The sequence below is a fragment of the Dasypus novemcinctus genome, chromosome 1 (assembly GCF_030445035.2).
Source record: "Dasypus novemcinctus isolate mDasNov1 chromosome 1, mDasNov1.1.hap2, whole genome shotgun sequence".
Classification (NCBI taxonomy): domain Eukaryota; kingdom Metazoa; phylum Chordata; class Mammalia; order Cingulata; family Dasypodidae; genus Dasypus; species Dasypus novemcinctus.
The window spans coordinates 45,577,270-45,601,573 of NC_080673.1; the positions used below are offsets into that span (position 1 = coordinate 45,577,270).

At 39.2% G+C, this 24,304-nt stretch overlaps 1 protein-coding gene and 1 non-coding gene across 28 annotated transcripts in view; both read left to right on the forward strand.

Moving 5' to 3' along the window:
* The window catches only part of NR3C2 (nuclear receptor subfamily 3 group C member 2), a 362,509-nt gene that overhangs the window by 291,156 nt on the left and 47,049 nt on the right, over positions 1-24,304 (forward strand). For all 27 annotated transcript variants that reach the window (XM_058284243.2, XM_058283717.2, XM_058283755.2 and 24 more), the window contains 2 exons: positions 11,426-11,776; positions 13,462-13,606. In XM_058284243.2, coding sequence (XP_058140226.1) covers positions 11,426-11,776; positions 13,462-13,606 — 496 coding nt within the window. The remainder of the gene's footprint in view (positions 1-11,425; positions 11,777-13,461; positions 13,607-24,304) is intronic.
* LOC111758970 (U2 spliceosomal RNA) lies at positions 23,274-23,464 on the forward strand. Its single transcript, XR_002793081.1, has one exon. It is a non-coding gene; the product is annotated as a U2 spliceosomal RNA (small nuclear RNA).

Genomic DNA, 24,304 nt, shown 5'->3' on the forward strand with positions numbered 1-24,304 from the left:
GAAACATACATTTGCACATTCAAAGATTTGAGAAGTCTTAGGTCCAAAAGGCTGCCTAATTTTCATGAAATCAGCAGTGATTTTTTCCCTTTCCCTATTTTCCTGTATAGTCAAAATTTTTCAATAATGAGTATGCATTAGTTTTATAATAAAGTATGAATCAAACTATATTAGAATTATTTTTAAGTGCCTTAAGATGTTTCAGTACTAAACTTGTGTGCAAAGAATAGCTGGGATGAGACAAAAGAAAACCAAAAAAAAAAAAAAAAAGAAAGAAAGAAAGAAAAAAACTGGGATGAAAACATGAGAAGCAAATACAAGAGAATCATTTATTCAGAGAAAGGCCATTTAGTTTGGCTAAAATTTAGCTGAGAGTTTCCAGACCATTTCAGCATATATCCTGAAGAGATCCCAGCATAGAAGAATATTTATTTTTCAAATACATGCATCATTTGGTTGCTATTAATTCTTAATTTAGACTCATTCTGATAATGGCAGCACTTAAAATGTGAAGTAATATTTATTTAAAATACATAAAACCTATAAACATTGACATTTGTTTTCTTTGGCCTCAGGCCTCTTTATTTTTTTCCCCAAATTGAATGGCATCCTGTTTACTAACTCATTAACATGTACTTATTGTATCCATCCTTTTTTATGTTAGTGTTTGCTTATAACATGAAAATAGTTTTTGAAGATTCTGCTTGGTTCCTTTGTCTTATGTTTGCAAAAATGTACTTAATAATAGAGTAATACCTTAGAAACAGAGACTATTTTGTTATACCAATGGTGAAAAAAGGTTTTGTTTGAATTTATGGGATTATTATTTTCTGATCAGTTATGTGATTACCAGGTTTTTTTTCTCCTCTATTTTTTTTTAAATGCTACATTTAAAAAATGTGAGGTCCCCATATATCCCCCACCTCCCTCACCTCACTCCTCCCACATCAACAACCTCTTTCATCATCGTGGGACATTCATTACATTTGGTAAATACATTTTCTTACTAAGCAATCTAAATTGTAACCATTCAGGAATAATTTTAGAACTAGCAGTCTAGACTAGTCAGTTTACTTTTCATATAAATAATTTAAAGTGTTACTTAAAATTTAATTAAAATTAAAGTGATTTTGTGTCAAATATGCTATTAAAGTAATAATCATTAAAAATAATTAAAACTAATGATATGGCTGTAAATAAATGTTTTGTAGAAAGAATATCGAGGGAAATGGATGTGGCTCAACCGAGTGGGCTCCATCTACCAAATAGGAGGTCCAGGATTCAATGCCCAGGGCCTCCTGGTGAGGGCAAGCTGGCTCACTTGGTGAGCTGGCCCACATAGAGTGCTGGCCCACATGGAAATGCCACCCCGTGCAAGAGTGCCACCCTGTGTGGGAATGCCATCCCACACAGGAAAGCTGCCCCACACAGGAGTGGCAGCCGACACAGAACTAGCGCAACACGATGGCACAAGAGACACAGAGGAAGGAAAATAAGAAGACATAGCAGAACAGGGAGCTGAGGTGGTACAAGAGAGTAATTGCCTCTCTCCCACTCTGGAAAGTCCGAGGATTGGTTCCTGGAGCTGCCTAATAAGAATACTCTGCCTAATGAGAATACAAGTAGACACAGAAGAACACACAGTGAATGACAACAGGGGAACCAAGAGAGGGGGGGGACGGGAGAATAAAATAAATCTTTAAAAAAGAAAGAATATGAACAAAGATGAATAAAATATTTTGAAGAAAATTGTTATTAGAGGTAAAACTGTTCTTCAAATCTGTACATTCTTCCATTCCTTATAGTTTTTATTTCTATTATATCCACAATGATATTAACCACAAAAAATTCTGAAATTGAAATTAGGTAGCTTCTTTCACCCTCTTAGAAAGCCCCTTCTAAGATGTTAGTTTCCTAGATAGAGAATAACAAGGAACGAAGACTTAGAACCCACTGTAGTAAGTGGTGGGAGCAGAAACATGCCTGAAAAATGGTGTACAAACAAATTTTCATGAGTTTTATTTTAAATGTTCTTTGAGATCTTATTTAAGGGATCTCACACTGAATAGTTTGTAAATGAAAATACTATTCATATTATCTATAGTAAATAACTCCCTAATGAATCTGTTTTAAAAACTATAATTTTTATAGATCCTATTTGCTTAAGGTAGATCCTGCTTGAGTAGACTTGTGAGTTTGGGAGGTATCCACAGGGCTCTTCTGAAGCTTTTCTAGCCAGCGTGCATTCTCGTCTAACTTCTGACTAGTTCTTATCAACCTGAGCCAATAGAGGCTCACGCTAGAACTTGGGAAGGCACTGTAAATTAAGCCAAGTGCCATAGTCTGTTTCCAGGTCACTGCCTTTTGCTTCTTTCTCATGCCTCGTTCACCCTTGTGACCTTGTTGGAACAGTAATGTTTCTTCATAAAACATTCTTAATGAGACTATTTACCTTGCATACCCAATGGATCTTGCTTCATGTAATAAATTCTCTGCCCAAACACATGCCAAGAAGGCAGCCCTTGCAAGCTGTTAAAGAATTAATTTTTTAACTAAGAGGTGGTTGCTGGGTTGCCTGAGCTATTATAGTGCTGACTTTCTTATTTTAAGGGCATTATAAAACTAGACAGAGGTTTTTGTGGGGGTTCTTATTTGTTTAGTTTTGTCCTGTTTTTTGGACACACATATATCAATAAGCACAGTTATTCCCAAAGAATAAGAATTTACAAAGCATGTAAATAATCTTTTCTAATGCATTCTAATTTGATTTTTTAAAATATTTTTGGCCAAAGAGCTTAATTATTAATTACAGTGGAGCTTAGGAACTTTATTTTTAATCAGACATAGTAAATTCTTACCTTAATAAACTCTGTGGTTTATAAGGAAACAGACTGATTTGATTTCTGCCTCCTTTGATTTCTCCTCCCATCATAATTAAGGTGCCATAACAAGGAAGAGAAGAAGCAGAAAGTCTGGATTATCTTTAACAGCAGCAGGCCCTGAGTACTAAGAAGCTGACTGTGCCACATAGGGATTTAGAAAAGAAAACATCTTGTGTTTTGATTCAGGTCTTTATATTCCTTCTAGCTAAAAGACTAATCTATATAGATGCAGTTGATCCAAGGGTAGACTTGCACATACGTTAGAAAAGTCATTTGAGCTCTAGATCCATTTCACACCCTCTGACATCCTCATGTGATGTCCTCTGCAAAGGTAGTGGAGGTTTTCCATTCTGTTTTCTATGTCATTACAATAAATTGCTTTTGTCTAATTCTTACTACCTCAATATCTCTAAGTACCATCCTGTTACCCTGTGCAAATCACTTCACCCTTTTGTACAATGTTGATAATAATAGGACCTACCTCCTGGGTGCATATGGGAATTAAACGCGATGATGTTTAAAAAAGTAAAACCGATGTCGTCCTAGTACTTGACATATATATTTTCAGTTAATGATAGCTCCTCGCTACAGCTATTTTTCCTACTCATACAATTATAATCTCCAGATCAGGAGGAACCTAAGAATCCATTTTAAATACAGAACTGAGCAAACAGTACTGTACCTTAGGAGAGTGAAACTCGTTTTTTAAAGGTGTGTGGGTGCTGGGTAGAGAAGGGACATGGCTGACTTCAGGTGTTTTGGTTTTTCTTTCTCTTTTTCATGGCACGGCGCGTTCAGAGATCACAGGATTTGCCCTTTGAGCATATTTTGGAAAAACATTTCTATTATCTTACCACATTTATAAGTATAAGGGATTTATTCTTGTTTTTCAAGCAAATATGAACAAGGAAGATTCCCTTCAGACCAATGTAAGACTGGAATGTATGTTGGAAGGTCGTATTTACTTCCAAGGTAGGGCCCCCCTGGAACACAATCACTCATTTAATCATGTTCTTCTACCCTAGGGCAGAACTGCACTCAGGCAAGCAGGATACCTGCCTACCTACTGCTTTAGCGTCTTCTGAAAAGCATAGTGCATGTTCTTGCTAGTAATGCATTCCAGGCTCTCTTCATAATACATTCCAGAACACTTGGAGGAAATTCTCCTAGTGTCTCATCTAAATCCCTTTTTCTGCCTTTTAAAGCCTTTATATTTTCTCTCGACCTCAATGGAAATAGAAAGTAGATTTTCACCGTTGTTTGGCAGATGTCTTTTCAAGTTTTCAAAACCTGGTGTTGGATTTCCCCCATCCTACAACCTATGCTCTGGAATATGTCAAACCCCAATCTTCTTTCAGCATTTTTCTGTCATAAGCATTTTTCCCCGGGGCTTTTGTGGGTGATGAATTTGCCATTTTGTTGTTCCATTCTGATACTTCCAGGTATATAACAGCACAACAGTGCCAGGCCCAAAGTAGGAAGTTTTACGAATAATAGGAACACTCTCCACCCACCCTGGCTGCCAGGCTACTCTATCACTACTTGCAGTTCTGAGTAATAGCTGCCGCGGGGAACCTTAGAATGACGTTGACAACACCCTGCCACTCGGTCGGTGGGTGGTCTCGTTTTAATACAAAACCAGGCAAGGTTTCAGAAGAAGAAAACTCTGAAAGCTTTCTCCATCACCCTGAGAGGAGAGGCTCAGCAAGAGGCCATTTCTTTGACCCTGTGTGTTTCCCCTTTCTCTGAGTTTCTTGCTTGGCTTAACTCAGTCCTCAGCATGGCCAGACCTTGAGGATGGACGGCCTCACCTTCAAAGCTCTGGCCCAAGATTTGCCCTCCTCCCCGCCTCACACGCACTGATAGTCATGTGTACTCAGGAAATTCCTGAGTCTGACTAGCATTCAAAGAAAAAAAAGGAACGAGAACATTTTACTAAATATTGGAGAAGTATAATTACAGAGATTATAAATGACATAAAATAAAAAACAATCACATGAATCTCATATCCGTATTCCTCCTATATATATGTCATCCGTCTACTCTAGCCCCAGAAAAGTACCTCCCAGGCATTTCATGGTTTTGTCCTCTTCTGATGTCCTGTCTCCGTAAAGGATGGTATCGTGCTATTTAAGAAATGGGGAATCATCTTCCGCAATCTTCGTTCTGCCTCTTTAAAGCCAGAGGGTCCCTGTTCTGACTCTCTCCAACCTCCTTGAGTTCCTCTGCACAATTCTGACTTCTGATCTGAGAGATTCTCCTCTAGTCAGGTCAGGAAAGTGTTCTTGTCTACATAGGCTCTCAGTGTAATCTGAATTACACCAAAAGCAAACAGGGACATGTAGGGATTAACAAAGGGGTACAGGAAAGTCTGAGCTCCCTAGAGAGGTAAAACAACTTCTCCTTGCCATTGTCTTACTCTGCAGATATATTTTCAGTACCAAAGACCCAAAACTTAGCATATCCTGCTTTATATTTCTAATTACTTTAATATGTATTGATGCAAATTCCCCGACATTGTGTTCTCTTTGCTCACAGAAACAGGGTACTTTCTACTCAACAGGTGGATATTAGTTATTTGCTAAATAACAGATAAACATACTCTACAACAATGTCGATGAAATCATATCTATCTAGAGACTTAGATAAATGATATCAGTGGCTATAGATATACAAATATTGAAATTTAATAGATGGAGGAGCACCAGTTTGGAAAGTCTTTTTAAGGTGGTCAAAGATGCCTACATTACTAAAATCCGTAATGCTTGTTAATTTGATAAATTAATTATATATATGAATCAGAGAATGTTTACAATACTTTAAATATCACCCTGTTTTCATCTTCTTAACCACTCAAGGAGTATTTGTAAACAGTTGAATTAAATGTCACTTCCTTGTAGTCCATTTTGAAACAAGTTAAGGGTACAACTTACCTCTGTACCCTTAGCCAAGTTCTGTTGCTTATGTTGCCTTGAGAACACTTGAATGATATTTTTCCTCAGTACAAATTAGGGAGTTTTGCTGCAAGCCAATTAAACCTTTATAAAATGACAGTCTTCTCCTAGGCTTCATGGCAAAAATATTTGGTTGCCCCCTGACTCTCAGAGCATTCCTTTTCTGGCAGTGTAAAGGCACACAGAAGTCATGAAGATAAAGAGGATGAGGAAAATGTGAAAGAGCAGTCAAGCTTGCTTGGATGAAATAGCATACCTGGCATACAGACAGGCATGTGAGAAATGGTTTGTACAAAGAACAGCGATAGTGGTGTTGAGGGAGGTGGCGGGTCCTACAGGGCTGTTATTGTATATAACCTGATGATTGCATTTGGCATGTGCAAAGACATATATATGTATATCAATATAATCTCTGTATTTTCTCTACTATTTACTGCCAACATCTGACTTTTCAAAACAGGACACAAAAAATTTCTAAAATGACAGAATTCTCACTCTACATTTTTCCAGTGAGATGTCATGATTGAAAAAAAAAAATCCATTTTATTCTAGATAAGTCTTCTGTTTTATTCTACTGCAGAGGGGGAGAAAACTGTCCTGAGTCCCTTAATTGAATATGCTGTTAAAAGATGGTGATGAAAGTACTGTGAGCACTCTTTTCATCTCTTCTCCAACTTTAAGATACAGGAGTCATATAACCTCAGCCAGCCCATTATTTGCCCCATTCATAGTTTGCTAAAAGGGTATGTGGCAGGTCATACCAGCTTCAGAAGGCAGAGAAGACCAAAAGATGAAATCCTGATGTGCTGTGTTTCTAGGCCTTTGTGAATCCTGAGTTCCCATTGGAAATTCTTCAAATAGTATGTGTTTCCACCAACATGCTCCCTGCTTGCTGTTCCACATAGAGGTCAGGGTAGGAAGCAGGGCTCCTGGGGGCGCGATCCATGGAGAGATCTGTGGTGTTCTCAGTGGCTGCCACTGTGATGCTGGTCACCAAGGGCCTGATGCCCAAGGGCAGCAAATAAGCATGTACCAGATACTCTAACATCCAGGGAAAGGAAGTGAAGTCCTCTAGGTTCAGGTGGGAGATGCTGACAGTCACATTACTGCCACCTATGGCACCACCACCAGCACACACAGCTGCTGCTGTGGCAACTGAGAAATGGACCGTGGCCCTGGCCAGGCTGGGCTCAGGAGACGCCAAGCCTCATGGACATTGACTCCGTGTTAATTTAGTAACATGGTTAGTAAGTAGTGATGAGGCTTGAAATGTATGTTCACTGAAGCTTTGGATAATGGAAACATGCTCATTAAGTCTCTTTAGCCAAAAATGTCCCTGTGCAATTAGCAAACATCTTAATTACACAGCTGGAATTGAAGCCTGTGTTAATCTTAAAGAATAAAAATAATACCATTTAGATAAAGAGAAAAGAACTAAGAGAAACTGAAGAGCAGACAGGTTCAGACAGTGGACTTGGAGCCCGATGGTGGGAGTCACATCCTAGCCCTGGTATTTAAGCCCCACAACCTTGGGAAAGGTAGTTTTCATCTCTCTGTGCTTTAATTTCTTCATCTGTAAAATGGAAATAATAATTGAGCCAAACTAAGAGTCATGGTGAACATGAAATACTGTAACATATGAAGTGCTTTGAACTGGGTTTAACACATAATTGCTCAATAAATATAGCTTACTGTTATTTTAGATATGGCACTTAAGACTAATAATTCTACAAATGGATCATTACACAGTAGAAATTTTGAAAAGGAGTTATTATCAGCAATTTAAAAACTTTGTCTTAGAATCCCAGAAGCTTACCTATATTTCCTAGATGGAAGCGAATTAATACTTCACATATACAGTAGTTTATTTGCATTTATTAAAATTAAGAAATCATTCAACAAACATTTATGGCAAACCCATAAGCATCATGGGAAGTGATATAATGTTATAGGAATACAGACATAAGGCATTATTATCAATTTTGAGAAGCTTAAATTTCAGAACAGAGCATGTATTAGAAGAGTATAAAATTTTCATTTAGACATTTTAGACAGGCTACTTTGAATAATGTAAATATAAGTGATTATGTAATCATACACATCATACTTTTAGGAAAGATATCAGGTGAATACATTCACTTGATTGAAGAATCTGAACACAAATATTTATTACCTTGAACTATTTACGTAAATAGATTATTACTCAATTCCAAATGTCCCCACATAAATTCACAAAAGTACATCATAAAGTAAAATGCTAAAAAGAAATGATGATCTGCTTGGTAGGTTATGCTGCAGGCCACAACCTTGTATATAAGTGCTAGAGAAAATACTCAACTGTCTTCCTCATGATATTTCATGGCATCAGTCTTAAATTAGCCATGAAAATCAACACCACTTTATAGACCTAAGGTCTAAAACAAATACAAGTTCTATGATTAATTTGCAGGCAAATACAGCTTTTAATAAAATTTGAAAATATCACTCTCAGCTGTTTCTAGTCAGTCAAATTATGGTTCTTATCAGATGCAGTCTTACAAGGGATGAGGACATTTTTATGCATCAGACTATTTTTATATTTATAAAACTGAGGAAGAATGGCAGTAATGTTGAACTGTTGTTTCCGATGATGGCAATCACGTTCAGTGTGTTTTCATTTGTTGTAGCTGTTTAGTCCTCTGTGAGATAGGACAGTGAAGCATTAGTATCCCCATTTTCCAGGTGACTCAGTTGAGGCTTACAGAAGAGTTTCTTTGACACAAAGCAGTCTCAGGCATCTAATTCCCCAAATGGCCAATTCATGCTATTGAAGATTTTCCCAAGCTCTTACAGTAATCAATTGACTAGCATTTGTATTATTTAGGTGTTTGGTTCTTTCCTTCTCCTCCCCAGTTTTGCCTCATTTTTGAGGTACTTCACTGATTATTTCTTCTGTTGTTCACTCATTCATTCATAGGAGTAGTTTGATTACCTACTATATATGCGAACTACTGGGCACTATGCTGTCAGTAGCTTCCCATTAGTGGACCTGAATATGCATTTGCTTTTCTTTAGAACTAGTTTAAAACTCAGATTTTTAAGCCTCAAATCTATTATCGAAGGAGACAGTCTATCAATAAAAGAAAATATAGAGGGAAGTGGACTTGGCCCAGTGGCTAAGGCATCCATCTACGACATGGGAGGTCCATGATTCAAACCCCGGGCCTCCTTGACCCGTGTGGAGCTGGCCCACGTGCAGTGCTGATGTGCGCAAGGAGTGCCCTGCCATGCAGGGGTGTCCCCCGTGTAGGGGAGCCCCACATGCAAGGAGTGCGCCCCGTAAGGAGAGCCGCCCAGCGCGAAAGAAAGTGCAGCCTGCCCAGGAATGGCGCTGCACACACGGAGAGCTGACATAACAAGATGATGCAACAAAAAGAAACACAGATTCTCGTGCTGCTGACAACAACAGAAGCAGACAAAGAACATGCAACAAATAGACACAGAGAACAGACAAATGGGGTTGGGGGGGAAGGGGAAAAAAATAAATAAATAAATCTTTTTAAAAAAATCTAACATTAAAAAAAAGAAAATATAGAAATTTTTAATTTTTTTTTTGCAAATTTTGAACTCCTTAAAAGGAGGAATTATGTCTTCTTCATCTTTTAAGCCCGGTTCCATTACTCAATGAATGTGTATCTGTTGCTGGACAGTGCCTTGTGTTTTATCTGAATTAGTAGGTTTTTCTGTGATGAATGTGATAAATATTGATAGCAAGAATTGTAACCATAAATGGTTATTTTTAAACTCAGGTTTATTGGTAGAGCATAGGCCTACTCTTTGTTAAATTTTTATTCTGTAAATTTCTGACATATATTAGGGCTAAACAGAAGATGTCTGGTTCTTCAAGAATTTTTTAAAACTTGAAAACCTTACTAATGTAAGTATGTTATTACCACAGACCTAAGCTCAATTTGGTACTTCTGAGATTACTATCTATCCATCCATCCATTCATCTGTCTTCCCGATTATCTGTCCATCCACTCATCCAGCCCTACCCCCTGCCGTCCCTCCCCAATCCTCTCCTCCACCTTCCCATATTTTATCCATTTTAAAGAACCCTTGAGAGAAATGTGAATAAAGGCAATTGCTATTAAAGTTACTATTGATCTTTGGTTGTAATTCAGATGACAATATTATTTATTGTTCAAAATGGGGCACTTTGGGGAGTGAATTGGGGATCATGCTGGGAAAACAAGTATAAACCAGAACTGGGTAAATCAGCACATGGGTCACTCTGCTTGTAAATAATGTGTCCTCCTAAACATTTTAAGTGGAATTCCTATGTAGTACTTGGATATTTTTCAGTTCCAGACTAAATAATATGTGAATCATTCCTTTACATTTAAAAAATACAGAACAGTTTTTTAAAAGACCTGTATGTATGTATTGGTGCAACTTAAGCAGAATTTTTCATTCGTATCATTAATTCTTCACTAGTTAAATCTCTAGTTTGGGATCATCCAAACAACCAATTTCTTCCCTCTTGTGCCTCACTTTTGGGTCGATTGCTCACCCATTTTTCAACATCAGGAATTCATGAGTCACTTTCTGTAGTTATAATAGTTACCAAGGTGCTATGGAGCTGTAAAAGAGGAGCATATATAAAAAATACTTTGCTTTGCAGTTCACCATATACCTGAGGACCCAGGACTAAAGGCACATGCACAAAACAGCTACTCTGTATTAGTAAGTGATTATGAATGGATGATGTGAAGAGGTGAAGAGTCAATGGTAGATAAGCATCAAAGAGGCCCAGTTCGGGACAAGGAAAACCTTAAAGAGGGAACAAAAACAGCACTAAGATAAAACACTTAATCAGGCTATCTTAGAACTTGTTGGCAACTCTTTGATAGGTAATAGGTGGGAATTACCTGTTTATATAAGATTTAATTATGGCATATATAATTTATTAGCAAATGAAATTATCTTTTTTCTGAACTCTTTATTTCACACTTGCTGTGTGATCTTGGACAGGTTTCTTAACCTCTCTTGTTGGTCTCAGTTTCCTCATTATCAGTAATGAGAAGGATAACAGTAGCTACTGATGAAATAGTTAATTTATATACGCATTTAGAACACCGCCTGGTCTTAGGAGGCATTCATTGTATTTTAACCATTACCATTTTTATCATGGTACCTATCTCTGTCTGCCCTGCAGTTCAGTTTTGTGATACATGTCTTATCTTCCCCACTAGGCTGTAAACTTGTTGAGGAGGGGGTAAAGAGCTTACTAAAGAGCATTAACTGGGTTCTTGTACAACTTCTGTAGTATCTTGCATGTAGGAGACCCGCAGTGAAGATCTGTAGAATGAATGGAGGGAGGGGTTTGTTCTCCTAATATCCTAAATCCTAGTCGTTTGCCTTTGTACATTTTCTTTTAGAAATATGTTTAAAGGACAATGTTCCGATTGGTATAACAAAGCCTCGTGAGGAAAAAGGGTGCTTTAACCAGTAATTGTTGATATTAGATGATAATTTAGCTCAGGAAATGCACTCCAGACGTAACGTGGAGTTGCCCTTATTGTTGATGATTATTTTGTTTCTTCACAGCTCGAAAGTCAAAGAAGTTGGGAAAGTTAAAAGGCATTCATGAGGAACAGCCACAGCAGCAGCCGCTGCCACCCCCACCCCCGCCACCCCAGAGCCCCGAGGAGGGGACCACGTACATCGCGCCCGCAAAGGAGCCCTCAGTCAACACGGCGCTGGTTCCTCAGCTCTCCACGATCTCACGAGCACTCACGCCTTCCCCTGCTGTGGTCCTTGAGAGCATTGAACCTGAGGTTGTGTATGCAGGCTACGACAACACAAAACCAGACACAGCTGAGAATCTGCTCTCCACGCTAAACCGCCTAGCAGGCAAACAGATGATTCAAGTTGTGAAGTGGGCAAAGGTACTTCCAGGTAGGATTGCCGCCCCTTTCACGCTCTGTACTCCGCACGGAAAAGGCAGGACAACAGCCTTCACCATATCCAGCAAAGCTATTAGAGCTGGCTTTCTGTTAAATCCTAATAGCGGATGTTTAAACCAATAGCAATTTGATAGAGTATGTAGGAAAAGCCTGCTTGATAGGCTTATGCCTTCCGGGGATGTAGAGTTAGGGGTTCTTTGTTAATATAACATATATGTTTTTCAGTTGATGATGGAACTGAAAATTTCTTCCTGAGAATATTAATATGAAAAAAATACATTCTGTTTGTAAACTGAGTCCAGTAGCAACAGCTCATAACCAGCTAACCTAAACACAGACCAAGTAAACCAAGGCCTATTCAGTTGTAAGAGACCCTGAAAGATTCTTCTGTGGAAAAATGTCATCTTACTCCAACGTCCTTTAAATCAGGGGTTCTTAACAAGGGGTCTGTGAGCTTGAATTAAAATTCAAAAAAACATTACTCTTGGGACCAGATGCTTAAGCAGTTGAGCACCTGCTTCCCACATGAGAGGTCCCGGGTTCGGTTCCCAGCACCTCCTAAAAACAAGAAAACCAACAACAAGCAAGCAAATGAAAAAACCAACTCAGGGGAGCCTATGTGGCTCAGTGGTTGAGTCCTAGCTTTCCACAAATGAGATCCCAGTTTCAATCCCTGACCCTAGTGCCTCAAAAAATTTAAGACATTATTCTTGTGGGGACGTGTTGGTGCAGGTGTGATATGTTTATTAAATAGTACACAGTATAGCGTGGACTTAGTAAGGGGTCTGTGGTTTTCACCTGACTGGCAAAGGGGTCCATGGAACAAAAAAGTTTAAGAACCCCTGCTTTAAATTGTCCCTGAAAATTCCTACGTCAGCTGTCTTTATGCTATAGGTTTTTATTAATAAGGGTCCTATTAATGGACGTAAGCCTAACCGAGAATTGATACCACAGCATCCATCAGTTCATTCACCCAAAGCAGTTTCTTAGGTAACCTGTGGTCAGCCAGAAACCATCCGAAAAAGATTTGGGGGGAAGCTCTGATAACCTTGGAGAGGAGCTTGCCCAAATGAAACTCTGTAGAGAAGAAAGTAACAGGAAGCCCTGGGAGTATAGGGGTGAGAAGAGGAACCAAAGAAAGTCTTTGAGACCCAGGAAAGAAGACTATGGGACATAGGAGGACAGGTGCCAAGGATACATACTTTACTTCAGAGCCTTGTTGGAGTCTGGTGTTATCCAGTAAGCAAGGAACATGATTTTTTAACCACCATAAGTTCATGAAAATTAAAACCTTCCACCATTATTGTAGATATCAGGTATCTAGTTACAAAATTACCTGGTCTTAGAATTGCAGGTGGGGATGTATTTTACAGGTTAGCACACATTCTTTCTTTGAGGCCAAAGTTTTAGACCATCATCCACACTGAAACTTCTACCAAACTCTCCAGTTTTCATTTGCCCTGGAAGCACCGTCATTGAGGATTTGGGGTTAATTTAAAATGAAGCATTGAACAGGGCCATACCTGGGTGGTTGCTCCCTAAAGGACAGTTGAATTGATTGGAGTCGACTAGCGTAGGTGTCTGTTTGGGGTTAACTTAAGAAGCTTCTTCCTGGAATGTACTTAAATGTACTTAAATGCTAAGTATATTTTTATAATTAATTGTTCCGTTCTTCAGGATTTAAAAACTTGCCTCTTGAGGACCAAATTACCCTAATCCAGTATTCTTGGATGTGTCTGTCATCATTTGCCTTGAGCTGGAGATCGTACAAACATACGAACAGCCAATTTCTCTATTTTGCGCCAGATCTAGTCTTTAATGAGTAAGTACTCCTTAATTAGCCATCATAAAATAAACTGGAGTTATTTTTATGCTTTTTTATGATTTTTTAAAAGGTATATGTTTGTGAAAGAATCTCGACACTGGCATTTTACTAAGAGTTAAAAAATGTTTTAGTTTGGGAACTTAAGAAACACTTGCCTAGAAAATTTTAATGCACACTTCTGATATATTTAAATTAGTATGCGTGTGTGTATATATAAATATATCAGTGTATATATTGGTATGTAGAAATTGCTCCAAAAGAAAAAGTATCCAATTGGCTCTGAAAGCTTGACTGATACATGGCCACAATTAATAGAAAACAGTCTCTTTTGGTATCTCCTCCAGTTGGTTAGGCTATCTAATTTCTAGGAAATGTGAATGTATAAAGTGGCAGTTTTTATGAGCATTCATATAATGGTTCTTTTGTTAACAGTATACAGCTGCTCAATGTGTTTTCATGACAATCATAATTACCCTTCTTTGCAATCATAAGAGAAGCCAAAATGTTATTTTGTAATGAAACATTTTTAGTTTTATGATGCCTTTTAAAAGATTGAAAGAAGTGAAATGGATTTTTCTTTGGCCATGAATCCCCTCCTATTTCAAATTTACATTTTAATACAGTTTGCATCCCACATTAGCACATTTCACTTATGTTTATATCTAGTGGTACTTCTTTATAATTTGTTGGGTCAAGAAATACTTAAAAAGGAGCATTTGAATTATGATAGTAACCATAGCCATATTCTAACAAATGGATCTCTCTAGAGATATTAAAATAGGGGCTTGTGGGAAACGGACTTTGGCCCAGTGGTTAGGGCGTCCGTCTACCATATGGGAGGTCCGCGGTTTAAACCCCGGGCCTCCTTGACCCGTGTGGAGCTGGCCCATGCACAGTGCTGATATGCGCAAGGAGTGCCGTGCCACGCAAGGGTGTCCCCCGCGTGGGGGAGCCCCACGCGCAAGGAGTGCGCCCGTGAGGAAAGCCGCCCAGCGTGAAAAGAAAGTGCAGCCTGCCCAGGAATGGCGCCGCCCACACTTCCCGTGCCCTGACGACAACAGAAGCAGACAAAGAAACAAGACGCAGCAAATAGACACCAAGAACAGACAACCAGGGGAGGGGGGAAAATTAAATAAATAAGTAAATCTTTAAAAAAAAAAAAAAATAGGGGCTTGAGTAGGGAAGGAGGTAGATGAGCAATAGGTTGGAGATGAAGAAAAGCAAAACAAAAGGTTAAAAGCAGACACATGGTACCAGGATTCTAAAAGGTACCAATTCACCCAAGAATACCAGTCCCCCCAAATATGGTGTACCATAAAGACAAGTGTAGTCCAAAGACAAATTTGAACATCGGTTGTTGGTGTTCAAGGTGACCTGTCTTTGGCAGTTTGTTAGGAAGAATGATTCTACTTCTGTATAAATTTTCTCCAGAAGTATGAAGTGAAACCATGCAACTGACATGCACATTTTAATGTACTTGTTTTCCTTAATAATGAGCTGATTTATGAAACAGTAACCCTTGTCTCGAATAAATTGTGTAAACCAAAGGAAAAAATATTAAGGAGAATCCTTTATTTGAAAGGTAAATGCCAGTCTCTATTAATGCCATCCATCGCATCATATACGATATTTTTACAAAAGATTAATTGATCCACTTAATCTTATTTACTATGTCTATTAATTTTTAATTCTGTGAAAACAACTGAATGTGCAAGTTCCAAACAAAATGCAAAATTGAAATAATCCTTTTTTTCAAGTGAATCTCAGAGAAACTCACCTTCTATCTGAATCCTGTGGAAATTGCCATTATACAGTTTGGGAGATATATAAGAAATAATATAAAACCAAAAGAGGAAAAAATCACCTAAGTTTATATATATTTGTCTATTCTAGAAAATACTGTTAAAGATCAAATGGATAAACAAAACGGCTCTCTTGTGCCATATGTAGTTAAATATTAAAATTTTATATAAACAAAAGAAAACTGCTTTCTTTGTCACACAGAGTTAAATGTTAAAATTTTTATATAATTATAGAACAAACATTTTGTACCCTATTCTTAAAGTGTTTAATCTTAACCCCAGTCTGGGCTTTGTAAATTTTCCTTCAGATGGAAAGAACAGGGCAGAGCTGGATTTTTCAAGGGGTGCACTACTCCCAGGAAAATTTGGAAGTGCCATATAGCATATAGCCTTTTGGTCAAATCACATCACAACAAATAGAACTAAACATGGGGCACTGTGATAGACCCTGTATTTTTTAGGGAAGCCCCTAAGTTACAGAGGATGACTTGCAAGTAATGTTTTAATGCAAATGTGTGCTTCATCCTACATTTATTTAACAAATATTTGCTGCCAGCAATAGGCAGTGATCTTACAAGAGTAAGAAGAAAAAAAGATCCAGTTCTTGTTTTATGGAGCACACAGGCTAATGGGAAAGACAGAAATTAATCAAAGAATAATAAGTAAAATTATAATTGTGGAACATAGTTTGTATATGCTATTGATGTTAAGTTGTTATCAAAGCAGATGAGATTGTTATAGATTTAGGATGCTAAACTTAAGCCCCATGGTAACCACAAAGGAAAGATCAGAGACTATGCAAATTGAAGAGAAGAAAATAGAGTACAGGTTACCAGGGGAGTGGAAGGCAGGGGCAATGGGGAGTTAATGCAAAAAGAATTGAAGGTTTCTGTTTGGAGTAAAGGGGAAGTTCTAATAATGGATTGTAGTGATAGCCCTGCAACTCTTTCAGTGCAGTTAATTTTACCAAATGGTAAGCTTGGGAGACGTTGGGATGGGGACATTTTACTGTATATATGTTTCACCAATTAAAAAAAATATAGGGGAAACTGAAGAGATGAAGAGATAAAGTACAGGTAAATGCAATACATCATACTGGATGAGATCAAAGAATAGAGGAGAAAGTACTCCAAGGGTCATTGTTGGGATATAAGAAAGAAATTGGTTATAGCAGGTAAGATTAATGTAAAAGTTAAATTACTTGAACTTGATAACTTTACTTAAGGCAATTATGTAAATGGATATCCTGCTTATAAGAAATGTACATATAAATATTCAAGGAATATCTGTGCAACTTGCTGTCAAATGTTCAGGGAAAAAAATGGATAGATGGATGGATGAAGTGAGAGAGAATAGAAGGGAGGGTGGGGGAGAGAAAGAGGGAGGAAGAAGGAAGAAAGAAAGAAAAGGCAAAGGTAGTGAAATATTAAAATTCATGAATCAGAGTATGTGGGGAGTGGGGGTATTTTAGAGTTCCCTATATGGGGTTTGTATTATTTTTGCAACTGTCCTGTCATTTGAATTTTTTTTCAAAATAAAAAGTTCAAAATGAAAGCATGCTTTGAGAGCATTTAATGGGAGGGATTGATCTAGTCAGGAATGGTTTCCCTGGGAATGATTAAGCTGGTATGAACCAGGTGAAGGAAGTACGGGAGGAGTAGCGTTGATCCAGCTAGGGGCCCAGCATGTGCAGAGACACAGGAGCAGGAAGGATCGTGTCTCCTTCAGAGAACTGAGAGCAAGACAATGGCTGGAGCTCTGAGAATGGACAGGAGCTTGGGCGGGGGGGGAGCGGTGCAGGGGAGCTGGAGGCCAGATCACATGGACTTTAGAATCAGCAAGACTCGCTTTCTCCCTGAAGACTATGGTGTTCTGGTGCTGGTAGCTGGCGATCCTTGGGGTTCCTTGGCTTTCCGGTCACATGGCCGTGTCCTCCCCTTTCTCTTCTGGTTTCCCGCTGATTTCCTGCTTCTCTTTATAAAGCTCTATTATCTGTATTAAGACCTACTCTCCTTCAGTTGGGCCGAATTAAGCTAAAAATAACATCTTCAAGAAACCTATTTGCAGTGGGTTCACATGTAAAGAATGCTAATTAAGATTATGAATAAATTATGTGCAATTCAGTCTGCCACAGGGAGTAATGGTGGAAATGGAGAGAAATGCAAACATGACAAAAAGGTGATGTTGACAGGAACTGGATTGGATGTTGGTAAGGTTTGGAAGTGAAGAAGTCAGTGTCCAGGATGCCTTCTAGGCCTCAGCCTGAGTGCCAGGAAGGATGTGGTGCAGCCCACGGGGGCAGTGAGCAAGGAAATAAGGCCAGGGTTGAAGCACAGGAGAAGAGCGCTTAGACCCAATTTGAATTGCCTTTGAAATGTTATCCAAGAGGAGAGAATAAATGGCCAGATTTTTTACAGGTCAGAAACTTAAAGAGAAGTCCAGGTTGAGGATAAAAGTTCTGAATTAATTTATAGAGGTTGTAATCAAAGGAGGACAAACAGGAAGTGTCACTTCATAGAAATGAAGAGAGAGAAGGCTTCAAGAAAGAAGGTATATCACCAATGGCGAATCCTAGTTGCAATCCCAGTGAGATGAAAACTGGAAAACACGGAGCATACCTTATCCAATGCCTGCAAATACCTCACTCATTGTGTCTTCTGGACATGTCCCTTCTCGTTCCCTGAGCCATTACGTGGGCTTCCATTCCCTCCCACCAAAGGGAAGGAAGCCAATGGTGGAATGAGGTATGCCGCCTAGTGGAGGGCAGAAAGTGCTCAGGTGCCCCTGCCTCGGCTCGCACTGACCCTTGGCTCACCATGATACTGGCAGCTCTTGGTATATGTGTCTTTCTCTCCTTTCATCGGTACATGGAAGTCACGGAGTATGTCTTGATCATTTTTGAGTTTCCAGTACTTTGCCTGCCTGGGGCAAAGTAAGTACTCAGTAAATATTTGCTAAATAGATGAATGTATTGAATAAATGAACCAAACAATCCCTTACAGGAAGGGGCTTTCTAAGCTGTCACTTCAACTTATGGGAATGAAGTTTATATTAAAAGAAGTGTGATGTTGGGATGCATTCTTTTCATTAACAAAAGCAGTGCTCTACTTTAAAAAAAAGAACAAAAGTTTAATAATCATATGTGTTTGCCTTTAACTGTGAAACTATATCAAAGTTACTGAAAGTTACCAAAGTTAAAGTCCTACAGCTGTACATGGAGTTTTTGGTTTTTTTTTATTTTTTAGGGGGGAGGTTGGGAAAAGGTGGAAATAGGGAATAATTAAAGAGAACATTCTTTTCATTTTTTTATTAAACATTAGAGTGAAGGTATGAGTTAATGTTTTAAATTAACATAGACTTTTCATATTACTAACTCAAAACTTTTTAAATATGTATTTAATGATTGATTAATCAATTTTACCTTGAAATAGCTTAACATAATGCTAGAAATAGCTACAAGTATTCAAATTTCTTATCAATTCAATACAATATTAAAACTCACATTTAAGCCTCTAATGAAATTTTAATTGTTTTTCTTTTCTTTCCAAAATGCAGGGTCAGTGTTACACTGTCTTTTAAGTCTTAGCAAATATTTTTAAATTAAAAGTACATTTACAGGTATTTCTGTGTTGCCTGAAGTTGCCCAATGAAGATGTTTTTAGGGTGATCTTTCATATCTTTATAGTTCTGAACCTTTACCTTGTTACAGAGACCCTTGGTCAGACAGAAAGAATGTGTGTATGAGTGAATTTGAAAGTTTTTCTGCCACTTGCTGAGCCCCTCCGTAATGTAAGGTCTTCAAGCTGAGCTAACTATAATTAGCAAGGGAATCAACCCACATTGTCTTTGCTCTAGAGCATTGGTTACATGATGGCAGCATCAGTTAAAAGTATACATTTCAGATGCCAGTCAGCGGGTGCCATGTTTTTGTTGCATGGTGCCTGTCTCCTGTGTTCCCTTGGTGAGTCAGTGGGCTGGCATAATCCAGTTGTCCCTAGCAAAGGATTCTCCCCAGGCCACTCTGCCACACTCCACAGGACCGTGTCCTCTAGGTCTCTCTGCACCTGATGTTTTTAAAGCTCCAGTAGAGCCTGGCTTATGAACTGTGTTTTCGAAATCTGTAACACTGTTATTTAGGCTGGGATCAGATCCTTCTCATGAAGAAGAGTTGGAGTTATCCTGTAGCAAGCCCTGCCTCCCTCCCCCTTGGTGAATAGTTAACATTCATAAGCCACCAAACCTGACTTCTGTGCTTGGGTCCTTGATCCAGCAGGTTTTAAACCAACAGTGAACCGAGGGCAGGAATTCTCATGGAAGGAGCTAAGGGTGCAGGATGGGCCTGTGTCCCAGGTCCATTTGCCCTTCACTGGCTCCTTTTGTTTTCCTCCCCTAGCCTCAGCCTACTTCTCCTTCTTACTTCTCTGCTCAGTGGGAAACTGTAGTTTCTTTAGTTTCCTGCCCCCAGACTTTCTCTCTTGTCCTCCTTTGCTCCCCCCATTCCCTCTTCCTTTTCTCTACCCTTCACACACACACAAATGTGTGTGCACACACACATATACCTCTTTTCCTGTCACTGAAAAACAGCAACCTTCTGAGAATTCCACTGATTTTCACTGCTGGATAAGTATAAGGGAATAAACTTTAAAAGAAAACAGAATTGCCTGTTTCTCCATTGGATTTGGACCCTGTGGAAACCCAGGACCTGTCCTCCCAGCAGCCAGCCGCCAAAGTCTGGAGCAGAATGGACTGATGATTTTGTTGGTAGGACAGGGTAGCAGCTTCACCTGCTATCTACATGTGCTATTTCACCACAGTCCCCACCACCCCCTGCTGTTTTGCACCTGGCCCTCTACAATGATGCCTGGTCCTTATAGACAAATGAGTTTGACATCCTGAATGAAGAAAACCAGAGTCGTAAGTAGAGTATCACAAATCCTTGTCTACAAAGGACAGAAGACTATTGGAAGGGAATTATCTTGCTTTTGCACAGAGGTAGGGTATAAAGGACAGAGCATCTGAAGGAGACTAGGCAGGAGGAACTCTGAGGAAGGTGCAGTGGGACCTGAGGAGATGATATCAGCCATGAAGAAGGTATGGTCATTCAGGTGCCTGTGGGGACAGGGGAAAGATAAAGGCAGCCCCAAAACTAGAGTGTTTCCTCCCCGTCTTTTTGTCTGTCTCCTTTTTGAACAGTATTTCTTTTCCTCTACTACCCTAGCATCTTTTTAAGAAGCAGGGTTGGAAGAAGTCACTCTGAGCCGTGGCAATAGAAAGCCAAGTTGAAGGAAGTTCTTGAAGACAGGTGTAATGTAGCTGTGGCTGCTGCTTGTGAGTTAACTGCTCACATAAAGAAAATTTCCTCATTTGAGCCTGTGAATGACAGGGGCTGTCATTACCTGAGATAGATTAAAAGAGTGGAGAGAGTAGTGTTAAGCCTGGAACTGTAGGTTGACTTTCTAATTCACTCACTCACTGAGCCTTCTTCACTCCCTTTTCTCAAACCTTGCCTCTCCTTTTGAGAAGGAGATAAATGATATGTATTCAATCCATTCATTTATTCATTTGTTCATTCAACACATATTTTTTTAGTATCTTCAAGTACCAGGCATCACTGTAGTCACTGGAAATACAACTGCGAACAAAAGAAAAATTCCCTTCCCTCATGGAGCTCACATCCCAGTGGTGGGTGGGTGGGGTAAGGGAAAAAAACGAAGTTAGCATTTTGAGGAAACTCTACCGGCTCTATTCCTGAGGAATATGGCTCAGATAAAATACCATACCATCCACCTTGTATACAAAAAAAAGTAGTATTTAAAGTAGTGAGATGGAGTGTTAATGAATTCCTTCCGAGGGCTTCCTGGTCCCTTGGCTAGCCATCCTGGCCTTTGGGTGCTTCGAAGGACCCCAGCACCGTCTTGACTCAGGCCCTTCCCACTAGCTATTCCTCTGTGCACGACGATGGCTCGTTCTCAACTTCTTGTCCGAGCTTAAAATATTCCTCCTTCGTCAAGACCTTACCTGACCTCCAAATCTGGACCGGACCCCTCCACCCAGGCCCTCTCCCCACCATCACCAGTTTGTCTTCTCTCTGGGAGGTCTCCTGCCCCCGTAGTGTGGGCTGGTGTGGCCCGCAGGGTTGCCTTTTGCCGGCCCCCAGAGCAGTGCCTGGAATGGAAGTGCCTGATGAAAAAATAGTTTTAAAAGGCTGGTTTTTACATTATTCCCTGCTGTTTCTCTGTAAACCCTGTACCAGCCAGATTAACCCATTCTCTTCCCTCAGTCCTGTCTTTCCGCTGCTGTGCCTTTCCTCCTAACAATTCCTGCCGACCCCCACGCCCAGCCTAGCAGGAAGGAAGATTCCTCTTTGAATACTTCTCTTACCAAAAGTGACTCCTCCCTGCCTTAAACTCACCATAGAACTTTTTGCTATATCATTTTTTACTATTTGTGTGTCCTGTGTATCTCACTCCAAGTATACTGTAAACTCCTAGAGGTCAGAGAGCATAATTTTTAAAATTATCCATAGTGTCTAGCAAAATACTTTTTATACCTAAGTGGTGCTTAGCAACTGTTTTTGGTTTGCTAATGATTACTCTCTGTAGCATAATGGCCAAAAGCAATATTTTTGGTGTGGATTTACTTTATAGTGCCTTTTGGGCTTAGCACATATACTTAATAAAAAGAATTCATTTTTATAGACTTCTTTTTAAGTTTTACTTCAAGAACACTGCTATATGTTAATATTTCTTGCGTGGTGTTTCTTGTAGTGTACTTGAGAAATTTCCTGAGGAGTTAATGAAGCTGGGTAATTGCCAGTACAGTATGAAATTAAAGCAAAACAAGTATAAGACTGCAAATGGAATGAACTCTTTAAGCTGTATATAACAATATCAGGATCAGAAGGAGTAGTAATGATGCAAGAAATATCTCTCCACATTACTCTGGCAAACTAGAGAGAGCTGTGTTTCATTTTGAATGAAAGTCAAAAACAGTTTCAGATACTGTGTTAGCTTTAAAAGGCTTAGTGTGGCTAATATTAGCATATTACTTTTTACCGAAAGGGCTCAAGGACTTTAGTCTCTTTGGCTAAAAGTTCTATCCAACACAATCTAAGATCACTGGAGTGAATTTCATGTGGTTCCTTATTAAAAACTTGAAAAATAATGAAAAATTAATTTTGATGCAATGATTAAATGGCAGGATTGGAGCAGGTGTCAAGGAACGGATCAGTCAATTACCAATCTAAGGAAGACTCCCAAGCTTCCTCCCTCAACACAAGTCAGAAGACAGAAGGATGGTAGCTTTGACGGTGCCACACCCCATCAAAAGAAACGAGCACACTTGACTGTGTCTTGAAATGTAAAGTGTTTTCTGTGTGTGTCTTTAGACGGTCTAGAACTTCAACTGAGCCCCATGACTATCCATTTTTATTGTATTACACATAAGGGGTGATGTTGGTTTTTATCCCCCACCTCTACCCATGAACCCTAACCTAATTTAATGGAGTTGTATGGTGGTAGGCTCTGAAACTCTTCCTCAGGTCCTGGGATTGACAGGGCTCTGAAAGAAAGACATGGAGGAGGGAGGAGAATAAAAAGAGAAGGTCCCATTTGGAGACCCTAAGCCTCCTGATTTAAGATGCTTGTATGTCTCGTCAGTAGTCCTGCCATTGCCCAAGCCACCACACTTGCTCACAGGTATGGCAGCCTTTGTCCAATGTGGCCTCTCATCTGTTAGCTCTACCTTGAATAGACAGGCATAGCGTCAGTAGAATTAGTAATTTATAAACTCCTGATTTCTGTTTTTGCTCCCAGCACAATGTTAACTTTCCCTTTACATGGACACTGAAATCCAAAAGTAATCCCACTTCTTGGCCTTTTGGCTAAGAGCAAGTGTAGTAGCTGTTCTTATCAATTTAATATCTGATATGTCCTCTCTCCAAGGACAACATACTAAATGGATTTTTGGAGCTGGGAGATGAAATAGGGGCTTGCTCTGTCCACTCCACACATCGAGCTGGTGTTGCAGTACCTCCAGGAATGGTGCACTCCCTTTGGGGCAAAAAAAAAAAGAAATTATAATAATAGTAATAAGTAATTAATAATCTAGTAGCCTCGATGTGGGCAGGTGGGATTTGAAGGATTATGAGCAGATGCTGAAAGCTTGTGAAAGGGATTGTACTATATACTATCTTGAATACATTTTCTGTTTAGTCCCCACAGCTCTGTGAGTTGGGAGTTTATAATCTGTCTTTTAAAGACGACAAAACCAAGCTCGAAGTTCTGAATCTCGGTGTCTCAGTCCAAACCTCAGACTTATTCTGCTACACGAAGGCTTCTGCATTGACTCTGGAGCTTGGTGTGTCAGTTAGTTTCACACACTGTAGACCTTTGACACTAATATTGCTTCTAGATATTGTATATATTTGGAAACTTTACTGACCAATTATTTATCATTTTTATAGGACTTATACTTCAAAATGAATGAGAATTTGCCCAGTGTATAAAAACACAAATGGGAAATAAAATATTCTTAGAAAAACTGGAACTTTGGTTCAAAGTTTGGATTATTTTTCCAAATATATTTGCCACCCTTTCTTTTTATGTGGGCAATAGCCAAAAGGTCAAAATTTTGAGCTAACAGTTTTAATAAATTCTCCAAGTCTGTTTTCTTCCTTTCTGATGCTGTAACACTGGTAAGAGATCAGTTACTGAAGCCCTAAGGCCCGGTCCCTGTTTTGCCACAAATGAGTCTGGTGTTGTCGAGTGAGTGAGTTCACTTGGCTACAGCTTCATTTCCCGTCTGCAGAATGAGGGGATTGGACCAGGGCTGTCTTTCCACTCTAAGCATTTATTGAGGACCCCAAAGAGCTATTGTTTAGGTGAGTTATTGC